Genomic DNA, 11,857 nt, shown 5'->3' on the forward strand with positions numbered 1-11,857 from the left:
TGATCTTATTGAACTCGATCTCAAATATTGTAGCCATGTTTTAGCTTTATCTTTTAAAGAAAAAGGGAAAAGCTTTATTCGAACTATATCCATACTACAATTTTAATAATTATAAGTATTACAAACTTCCTCGAATTCTCTTAAATGCAAATATGGATTTCATAATCTAAGCAAGGAAAATTTGGTAAAATTTGAATAATTTGAGGTTTAAAATTGAAATTGGATGCATCAGGATGAAAAACAAAACAAGATGAGACACTAGTTCTAATAAGGTTAATATGGTGCCAAAGTATTCTTAACTTATAATGTTCTTGATTATTATTATTATTATTATTATTATTATTATCTTGATTATTAGAATTATCATTCATGTTTAAATTATTTTTAGCTACTCGGATAAGTCTACCACTTTTTTATGACTCCAAACACTCATACAAATAAAAACAACACAATACTTATAAACAACAAACTTAACTTAATTTATACCTCTCCGGCAACCGCGCCAAAAACTTGCTACTATTTAAATTATAATTCACACAAATGTAGGTTGTCTACAAGTAATATATTTCATAATTACGAGATCAATCCACAGAAAGGTTATTTTAGGCTTAAATTTATTAATTTATAAATTACAAAATGCAAGAATGAAGTTTACCGTTTACGAATTATAAATTTGTCAAGCCTCAAATATTTATTCTTGGTTTATGTAATATTTTTTAGCTAAAAGTAAATAAAAGAAATCATTATAAATAATGATTCTAAGAAAAATATTTAAATACATACATAATATAATATAGTTTCCACTATAAAAAATAACGAATTAACCGATAATTTATATATGGTATCTATAATTATATATAAACTGTATAAATATAAAATTGAATAAAGTAAATGTTAAATTAAATCATTATATTTAATTTAGAACAACCGGCAGAGTCACGCTATTTCCTAAATGAAATATGAGATTTAATAAGTTACATGTGAAATAAAAATTAGTTGCGGTAAGGTAAAAGTTAGATGCGGAAAGTAAAAGTTAATTGTTAAGTTAATTAAATTGTATGTTTATTTAGACAATAGCATAATCTAACTTTTACTTTCTGCATCTAACTTTTACTCTCTGTATCTAACTTTTACCTTACCGCAACTAACTTTTACTTTCCGCATCTAACTTATTAAATCATATATTTCATTTAGACAATAGCGTGGCTCTGCCGGTTGTTCTAAATGAAATATAATTCTTTAATTTAACAGTTACTTTATGCGATTTTATATTTATAAGGTTATATAGATAAAATATCGGTTAATTCGATATTTTTTTAGTGAGCAATATATTATATTATGTATGTTTTTTCTTTTTCTTAGAATCACTATTTATAATGGTTTCCTTTATTTATTTTTAGTTAAAAAATATTACATGAACCAAGAATAAATCTTTGAGCTTTGACAAATTTATAATTTATAAACTTTATTCTTGCATTTTGTAATTTAAAAATTAATAAATTTAAAGTTAAAATAACTTCTCTGTGGATCGATCTTGTATTTACGAAATATATTACTTGCATACAACCTATATTTGGGTGAATTATGAGTTAAGTAGTAGCATTAAACAGCAAGTATTGGATAATGGTATTAAAAATGAAGCTTTCCTGACTGCTTAGTTGGGTCCAGACCAGATGATGAGTACAATAAAAGTGTCAGTGGTCAATTGGTTGATTGTAAAATGATGCCTCAGTGACTGCCTATTTTGATTGAGACCATTTTGAAAGATAGCATTATCATTTATGTAAAACAAAAATGCACCAGAAGCATCTTCCCTTATGCACTTGAAAGATATGTTACCTCAAAATCAACAATAGTGACTTCATGGCTTCCAGCACCACTGGACCAAAACTGAGCAATTGCTAGTTCCATTGTTCGTCCACCCTCCACTGCAAAGGAAAAACTTTTGGAAGAAGGAGAAGAAAATGTTGCAACATTTTCCCACTTTATGGGTCTTTTGAGGGGAGAAATCTACACGTTGCAAATGTGTCAAGAAACTCCAGACAATGTTTTGTACCGAGAGAAAAGATAAATAAAAAATGTGAAATGGTAACAGAAACCAAATGTTTACCTGAACAGAATTGATGAAAAACCTACGAGATGTACTGAAACAAGATGTTTTCATGGTTACCTCAACCCAGGAAGAACCTAGTGGTACTTCAAGAAATTTTCGTTCAATGTGGCCTAAATCAAATGTATAAAATCAAAACTACAGTTGCATAAAAATAGATCTTTTCGAGCAGTAGAGAAAAGAGGAAAATCAGGTACAATAAAAAAAAGTGTCCTTTAGCTGAAAGCTATAACCTTGGAGTAGGATATAATTTGATTAGAATAGTTGCTATTTTTATTTTCCAAGCATAGTCTAAATGAGTGTGCAAACTCAAACACAAAGTACCACGGCGATAAACAGTTATGAGTTAAAATCCTAGACTGAAGAAATAGTTAAACACGAAGTACCTTGCCTGTGTAATGAAAGTCTAAAATAAAATGCTATTACTGAAGTGAAAAATTCCACTGAGACATTACCTTCCAGTCTACACGATTAAGGATGGAACATGCAGCATGTAAACAGTAACTGAGGAACTTAAATAAGTTTAAGTTACATCATCCTATACCTGGTTCAAATGACATCCCCTGGAACAGGATCAGTGGGGGCCGACTTTTCACAGCTGTAGGCTTTGTGATAGTTACTGGAATTCTGAAAAGAGGACCCCGCCATGGAGATCTACAGTCTAAGGCATGGACTTCATAATAGTGTAAACCATCGCTGAGATTGGTGGGATCAACAATTATGCTGGACAGAACAAGTGTAAAACAAAAGCCATGATATCAGCATGTTTTTATTGTCATACATTCTTTTTTGGCCTCCAAGTAAGCTTGTTCCCTACTCCAACCCAATAGAATGGAAAAGATATCGAATGAATAATATGCTATGATCAATGCAAGAAACACACTCAAACCAAAAGGAGATAGAGTCAGAGGAGCAAACTAACTTGAATTCACGACCATTATGAGTTAGAAGAAGATACTCTGGAGCTCTCACAACTGACTCTCCAGTAGAAAGCAACTTAACAAACTCTTCAAAAGGAACCAGTTGGTTTAAGTTGCTTGCATCTTCATGGAACTTTGGTTCCACTTTCACGGTCCACTAAGAGAAACAAATTTGTCAACCACTCAAACACAACACAAATTTGACATGTGCATGATTGTCCAAAGACTCGAACTTCATTGTCAGATAGAAAATTATCATTTATCGATTATAACAGCCACAATCCCATATGATCGTCTCTAGAAACTCATTACATGCACAAAAGTGTGATTACCCGAAATTAAGATGAAGTTGACATAGGATTTTACGTCTACCATCAGATCGCTAAATTGAAAAGTGTTACTATCGGGAGAAACCACTTGGGATTTATCATTCTTCTAAATATGAAAAGAAATAGCAGCACCAGCACCCAGTAGAGCTAAAGCATTTATTCAGAGACTAAGTAATATTTCCATTAGCTAAAACAGATGCCTCAGAGGGAAAAATGAGAAATGGAGGCAAAAAGATCTGCAATATTTCTGTAGTAAAGTAATCAAAGGCAAGGTTATCTACTTCATTAAAAATAACAATAGTTTCTGCAATATACCAACCTTTTGCTAAAAAAATATATGTTTAATGTAATTGTGAAGTGAATATATTCCCATTATACATGAAATATAAGAACCTGCAAATGATAAGCAAAAGCATTCACTTGATATTTATTATCTATTATCATACATAATACAAGAGCACCCTATAGCAACTACATGAAATCATCGTATAATTTTGAATTTGACTAAAACATCTTCCATCTTATCAAACTAACACTAACTATATGATTTTATTATATTATAATAAAATTTTCTTTATATTTTATTTTATCTATTATCATTTCAATAAAATTTATTTTAAAATTTTAAAAAAAAATTACTTCATTTTTATTTTTATACGGAACACAATCCGCTAGTTCTAATAGTTGATCACAGTTATCGAATGAGAAATGTTGGTGTTTCATGTCAGGAATAATTCACATTGACCTAAATTTCAGTTAAACTTCACTGATCCTTATATTATATGGCGACAGAATTTGTTTCAGTAATATTTTTTAAAACCACTCTGACAAGTCTCTAAAGCAAGTTCTTGGAATAAAGGACCAACGTGCTTTACAAGAAAAAAGATTATCGAGGCACGAGAATTCTAGCAAATGGAGACGATTCATCCAGGTAGAACGAAGATAACTGAATCATATAAGAACGAAAACAATGTTAAAAATACTTAGCAGTTCCGCAAATATAAAAAAAGCCTTAAATACTACGTTGGAACCTAAAAGACTAGGAAATCCATGTCTTTGTGGAGTTTCAACTAACACCCACAATTGCATACAGGTTTCACAGGTATCGCACGCAATAAACAGGGATTATTGATGATTACTTTTTCCCATGGAAAAAAACTCTCTGTGAAATTTCAAAAAGCCCTAAAGTTGTAGAAATGCTAAATCATGAAACTAATTTTCCATTTTATTTTACCTCTGTTGATTGTTGACATGAATCAGCCTCTCTGAGATAGATTCCGCGTGATGTAGGTGCTGCATATGAAACAGACTTTAAACTGAGAGCAACTAGTCAAAGCAAAGTGATTACACCGCAAGAATTTTACATGGGCATAGAAACAACCATTAATAAAACAAGAGCTACAAGTTCAAGAACTTGTATAATTTTTCATTAACAGCATGGTCCTTTTGAGGAATCAAATCAATACATGTATAAAATATTAGGAAAGAACCATTTAATGGTATAGCGTCAATTTTGACAAAAATAGAAAGAACTATTTTACCCACTTGATTTTCCTGATTGATTGATCTTTATTTGATACCAAACAGACGGGACATCAAGCAACTTCTGAATGTAATCATAGGCCCTACAGCCACTCATGTTAAAAAAGCCCAATTAGAGTCGACTATGTTAATCTGTTAAATAAATAACAGAAGCTCTTAGTAGTAAATCTAACTTGTCAACTTGCATCAACCCTTGTCCAGCAGACAATTTGTCTTCTGGCGAACCACCAACGGGAACTGATGTATTCTCAAGAGCCTCCCTTACATTATATGGACTCACAGGGAGCCCTTCAGCCTGAAATTTAAGTAACATTGGTTTAAGATATCAAACACATCCAGAAAAAAAATTAAAAAGAACTAAATTTTGAACATCACTAAGAACCTTCATTGCACTAATAAGCAGAGCAACCCCCCCACAAGCACATGGGGATGACATTGATGTTCCGTTCATGAACATGCGGCTTTGAAGAGTCCATGTAGGAACAGGGGCCATGGCACCACCAGCAGCACTTATACAAACTCCGAGATTCCCATCAGCTGTTGGCCCTCGACTAGACCTACATCACTTTCAACTTATGAGTTTGAGCGCAAAACTAAGCTTTATCAGGGTCCAGTGAAAAAAAAATTTCATGCAACATAGATGAAAACCCTGCTAAAACATGCAATGATCAATGGAAAACTGGATTATATTTTGGGATCATAATACCGCATACCAGGTGTATTCAAGACCTTCAGGAGGAGCTTCAACTAAATTGTGGGCCCCAGCAGCCATTGCAGGGGAAACATATGCCCCAACTCCAATAATACTAGATGTTGTACCTCCCGGTGCACCCACAGTGTTCAACGCTGGCCCATTATTACCAGCACTAGCTGATGAATATCAGCCGATGCTTGTTTACTACCTAAATGTTCAAATAAGTCGCTTGACATTTAAATGAGGTTATGACCTAGAGTAATGCAAAATGTTAGTTCAAGAACATGGATTATCTCACCTCATTTACAAGGTCAACAAAACGACCATAGTCTGGAAGCAATGTGGCTTCCCCATAACTCATGTTTATAAGATCACATTTGTGCTGCAGTACAAGTAGTTATCGTGAATATTCTAAGATTTAAAAGTTGACGCATCAAAAGTTTTTAGTGGAATGAATATTCTAATGATTAAAGATGAGGCATCAAAATTTACTGTGACCTTCCCCTTAACATGACATTATAAACACGCCCTACACATATCTAATGACTGATGAGCTGGAACTGACATGCAAGGGAAAAAAATGCCCGCGAAAATGAACTAATATGTACAATACATTTTTTTTTATATTTTTTGAAAAATGCAGACAGATGTTGCCAATATCCAAATTGCAGAAAGATTCCAAGGGGCCCCAACCAAACTGCCAATTCCAGTTTTATTGTCCTCTAAATATTGATAAAAATAATTGTTCTAAAATTCGGCCTAGGTGTCGGCCGACCGCAACGAAACAGTACTAGTCGGCTGGCCTAGGTGGTCTTGGGTGGCTCTAGGCAGCCCTAGGATTAAATTTTTATTTCTAGCTTTTTTTTGGGCTTTTTTTAACAAGTTTTTTGGGTTTTTAATTTAATTAAAAGCCCAATTAAAAAAATGATATTTTTTTTTATATAGGTCTTAAAAGGCCTAAAAAGAAATGTGATTTGTTGGATTGCCCTAACACATAAAATTCCATGTTAATATGTTGATACCATGGAATCCGCCTAACAACACTTAGTCTTCGTCTAGGTGGTCTAGCCATTAGGTGCTGGTCTGACGCCCATGAAAAACTCAACGATGAAGTTCACTAACTTTTTGGAAAGAGCCGCTTCAGTTATAAAGCAGACATAGATGACAAGGATAGATCCCTCTTAATGTCCTTAATCAGATCACATCCCACAAAATTCGGCATTGAGAAATTAAATAATTTAAATATTAGGCTAGCCGTAGTTGTCAAAGACAAGCGCCTCTCGCCTATTAGGGCTACTGCGCTAGTAACTTGTGATATAAGCAACATTAAAATATTAACTTTCTATTGTTACATGAAAAAGTGCAGCATATATTCCAGGGGGAAAAACCTACGTCCACAGCTGCAATCAGTGCTCGAACCAACCCTGTCCCCGTTTCCATTGAACCCAAGCGTGAGTCCCCAATTTTACATGAAATCAACTGAGCTCCAGGGGCAACTCCATTTAAAAGTGGCTCCTTGATGTTCGAACAGATATTAGGGTATAAACGCAAGTATGCAAAATAAAAACTGGATGATACGATTTACTAATGGTGCCTAAATAAAACTACCTTTGGATGGTAAGCAGCTGTGATACCAGCAACGTGAGTACCATGCGGAGAACAGTCTGTAACAATACTCAATACATTGCCTTCATCGTATATGTTAAGGACAAATGCACATGCATCGAATTTGCTAAAGATTTCGAATTTCCGTTCAATCCTATAATTACATAAGAGTCCATATTTCAAGGTACCAATATCACCAAACAAATAAAGACTCATGTGCAAGGGAAAAAATTGCAAGTGAAGAAAAAAGTAAGCAACTGATTATCTTAAATAAAATATTCAATATAAAATAAACTTTTCCTGGTGCCTCGTATGAAGAAGAGCTCTCAAGATATCACAGGCAACTTTTTGAATGGCTGGAAGATGGTGGATGGCTGCTCTTTCTGTATATTTCATTACAGAAGTTCATGATTTTAATAGGTGGTTTTCTATAGCAGATTTATGCTACCAATTTTACAGGGTTTGCTAACAAAATATGACAATGATTTTTAAAGTAGAATTTTACAATCTGTTGGCAAATATTTGTGCATGATTTATTTGACCAGATGCCTCGTATATGGAGACAACAAACAGCTGATCTACCTTCATCAGAATCTGATGTTTCATGGAGTCGAGAACAAACTTTTGAGGACCAGATTTGCATGTCTACTCCTATTCAAACTACTTCCTACTGTCCACACTAAATGGCCAGATTAAATTTTGAACACATGATTTCTGCTTGAAGCCATTAACAATGGCAACTAATTTTTTAATACACTAAAAACTAGATTTTCTTCCTTCTTGACTTCGCCGTTGCGGGATACAAGAATAAAAAAAATAGTGGAAAAAGTAATTACAGAGAAAATCAACATCCCTCTAAAGAAAGTATTGCCCTCTCCAGAAGACAACATAGTGGATGGAAGAGAGAAAGTGTGATCAACAAAAGAACTTCTCTAACGAGATAAATAGCGCTTTTGTTAGCTAAACAAAAAATTGATAACTTGGCTAACTTATTTTCATACATCTTGTAGAATATTATGCAAGCTTTACAAACTAACTCAAAACGTAAGCAACCCCCTTTTTCAGACAATTATCCATAGCTTGTACATGGTGTGTACTGTGTAGCCTGTAGGTATGCTTATTCCACCTCAATAGTTCATCATTCACTATACCATGCTATAATTTTACACAATAATAATTGCGGCATTATGTAATCATCCCATTTACTAAGATACACAAGAACAACCTGCCCAAATAAACGACAAATGTTTGCCAAATTAATACAAGAGCCTCAAAATACCGATAATTTGTTAGAGGAACAAAGTCGGCAAGCTTTCCACATCCTGATACATCATCAAGACTCTGTGTGTCAAGAGCAGCCCTCCATACTTCACCATCATGCCATACAACTGCATCTATAACAGGTCCTTTGTCGTCGTAGATCTAAATCATCAAAGCATGACCAAACATTAATAAGAGATAGATCCTCAAACAAAAATGAAAAAAAAAACAGTAGCACCCACACATCAATGAAATATCACTTACATCTGCCTGCTGGTGAAGAAGATCAACTCTATTCTGGAGATCTTCTCGTTCCCTTCTAAGCTTTATATCAACAACTTCAGTGTGTTTCTACAAGTAAAATTACTTGTATAAAAAATCTAGCATAAATATTTTCGTGGAAGAAAAATAAGGCGAGGAGTCCGTCATTGAATGTAAAATTAAAAATATTTCCATCGGTAAGTCACGAAAACAAAAAACATAAGGGAGGGGGGGTAGCAAAAATTTATTTCAGACATATGTGCTCATCTCCAATTGAGAAGTCTCTCTTTGATAAGCAGTATTAGCTGATGTGGAAAAAAATCCAACTGAAATAATTAGCAAAAACAAAACAAAATAAGTGCGGAAAATTTAACACCAAGGGCTTCAGTGTATGTTGTGGTTTTCCATCAACATTCTTGAACTGTTCTATATATTTAATGCACCATTTCACCCAAATCAGAAGTACCGTAAATTCATAATTAGATATGGTAATCAAATCAAATAATAACATGACTATCAGAGAACTGACAACCTTGTCAAATTCATTAAGCTGATTTACAGCTACCGCTACTGCTTCCTGATTTTTTTCATCCCATCTTTTCTTCCTCTCTTTCTGATACAAAATTTGGGGAGCCAAGAAGCATAGTTATGTAAATAGAGCATTTCCATTTGTCGCACATTATATCCCACTAACAATAATTCACAGAAATATGTCACCTTAACTCTGTCACTTAATGTATGTGTAAAAAGCTCATAGATCAATTTACAGCCAATGTGCCATTCTCCTGATGGATTTTTCCATGATGAATTTACTACCAAAGAAGCTCCTGTTACATTATCCAGAAACACAAATAAGTAGAATTGAATGAATGCCATATATTTCACCGAGGACCTACAAGTCAAGTCCATGCTATCCAAAAAATTTGACTTGGCAATCAAAAAACCAACCAGAGGTCCCACGAATGCACCCATCATCATCCGCCTTCACCACAGTCGATGTATCAACGTCTCCACTCCCAGTACTACCAAAAGAATTAACTTTTAAATTTAAGTAAACTGCATCAATTATCATTCAACGAGTGGAAATGGTTTTGAATCTCCACAATAATAACTCAACGAGTTAACAATTAACTCAAGAAAAAGTAACAAGTTAACTATTACAGAGCTTAAAATTAGAAGCCGTCCGGGAATTTCATATTACACCATCCAACCACAAAATTGTTGGAAAAGAATCAGTTTTACCATTAAGAAAATGACATTAAAAAAAAAACTAAAACATCGAACATCAAGCATAATGTTCACAAGCACCAATTCAAACTCTCAACCTTCCCTACATTATCATAAAAAATCCATTCACATACCAATCAATAATATCCAAAAGTTTCGGCTTTCCTTCAGAAGTCACACTCAGCCCAGCCGTTGCAGGGTCCACCCCAGAATCTAACCAAAAAAAAAAAAAAGCAGTTAGATACTCACAACTCAGCTACACTCAAAATTTTCCAGCAAACCAAAAGGAAAATAAATCAAAACTAAAACTTCTCAAAATGGACAACGAGAAAACGAACCAAAAATCGCAATAGACACACCGCGGCCGTCGTACTCCGGATGAGCTTCGACGAACCGATCAGCAGCGATTTCTCTCTTCGGCATAAGAGACGACAAAAACGTGGATTCATTCAACTTGAAATTACGCAAAGCTCCGTTGTCTTCACCAGAAGGCATCGCCTTTGTTCTAATCCCTGCGAACCTAAAATTCTTGCTACGATTGTTCGATCGAACCCGAGAATCTGTGGACTTTCTCACGCTCGAAATGGGCTTTAGCAGAGGAGAAACAGCGAATAGTGCCGATGCGTGGAAATTAGTGACATTAATTAATTTTGTTTGCATCAGAATGTGGAAATATAGAAAATATTCGCCAATAAATTAACCTAGAGGGGTATTTCGGGGATCTCGTCGGCGTCGGCAAAGTTGCGGCGGCGCAATGCAGGTGTTTGGGCGGCAGCTGAGGTGGGTAGAGCTCCCAATGTTGGTGGCTTAAATTTTAAATGACCTTTTCTATCCTTGCATCAAAATGTATTGACCAATGTAGCCCACGTATGCACGTGGCTCTGTTAATTATTTTTTAAATATTTAATATTAATAAAGATTGTCTACAAAAAAAAATTTAATTAAAAATTGAAAAATTCGTAATTTGATTTTCCTGTCAAATAAAAATTAGATTTTGATATTTTTTCCATCGAAGGCGTGGCCAACTAATAAAATAAAACTGACAAAAACGATTTGTATATTATTTTAATTTTTTATTTGTTCGATCTGGACTTCAATTTTTATTTTTTGAATAAAAAATAGTTGTATCAGAAAAATTCCTGATATCAAATCAGTCCGATCCATTTTAATCTTAGATGAATTTGGATACGATGCGTATCCAAAAAACGAAAACTATAACATAGTGTTTGAATTAAATGATTTGTAATAATGAATTTGACTTCCGTTATTTATTTATATAGATAAAATTGAAATGGACTTGTGTTTTGAAATTCATGTCTCGAATCGTTTTCAAAATCAATTTCATATCTTCAAACTTTTATGTCATTAGGCCAATTATCATAATATGAAATAAGGTATGGGAATTTACAAGTTATTATTATATAGATTCTTTGTTATCAAAGGGATCATATAGATCTAAAGTAGAATAAGAAAGTTCAAATTGCTCTTCGCCTATTTTATATAAGATAAGAAAGCATTGCCACATTGGAAATATTGTCATCGTGGTGAAGGCGCCTGCGCGAAGAGGTAGACAGCCAATTTTTGTCGCCTAACCCAAAATATATTGACATTTATTTCCAAATAGACAAAATGTCAGCTCTACCTTTCAATTTTTGTTGCACTTTCGCATTATTGCATATTTGAACCAACTTGGTAAAATAAATATATAACGTATTCAGGGTTCAAATGTTATACTTTATGGATGAGCCCACCCAAATGGAAGGTAGTCTCTTGACAGCAGCACTCTTAGTTACTCTCCACTTATATCATCAGTATCTGACTTAGCGTCGGATGAGCTACGCCGGGACACCCTCTCGGCCCCCTTCTAACGGTGTTCTTCATGATTTCAGGCTCAGGTCAAATTCGAAGT

At 34.0% G+C, this 11,857-nt stretch overlaps 1 protein-coding gene across 1 annotated transcript in view; it reads right to left on the minus strand.

The window, feature by feature from the left end:
• Positions 1-10,761, minus strand: part of LOC142533718 (tripeptidyl-peptidase 2) — a 31,891-nt gene extending 21,130 nt beyond the window's left edge. The window contains 20 exon segments of the mRNA XM_075640583.1: positions 1,840-2,010; positions 2,111-2,223; positions 2,655-2,833; positions 3,033-3,187; positions 4,594-4,652; positions 4,905-4,984; positions 5,075-5,196; positions 5,284-5,458; positions 5,615-5,769; positions 5,771-5,803; positions 5,894-5,977; positions 6,988-7,110; positions 7,204-7,354; positions 8,480-8,622; positions 8,725-8,811; positions 9,254-9,334; positions 9,439-9,548; positions 9,670-9,743; positions 10,083-10,161; positions 10,287-10,761. Coding sequence (XP_075496698.1) covers positions 1,840-2,010; positions 2,111-2,223; positions 2,655-2,833; positions 3,033-3,187; positions 4,594-4,652; positions 4,905-4,984; positions 5,075-5,196; positions 5,284-5,458; positions 5,615-5,769; positions 5,771-5,803; positions 5,894-5,977; positions 6,988-7,110; positions 7,204-7,354; positions 8,480-8,622; positions 8,725-8,811; positions 9,254-9,334; positions 9,439-9,548; positions 9,670-9,743; positions 10,083-10,161; positions 10,287-10,608 — 2,496 coding nt within the window. The 5' untranslated portion in view covers positions 10,609-10,761.
• Positions 10,762-11,857: the final 1,096 nt, after the last annotated feature.

Source organism: Primulina tabacum, chromosome 18, assembly GCF_025594145.1.
Source record: "Primulina tabacum isolate GXHZ01 chromosome 18, ASM2559414v2, whole genome shotgun sequence".
Lineage (NCBI taxonomy): Eukaryota > Viridiplantae > Streptophyta > Magnoliopsida > Lamiales > Gesneriaceae > Primulina > Primulina tabacum.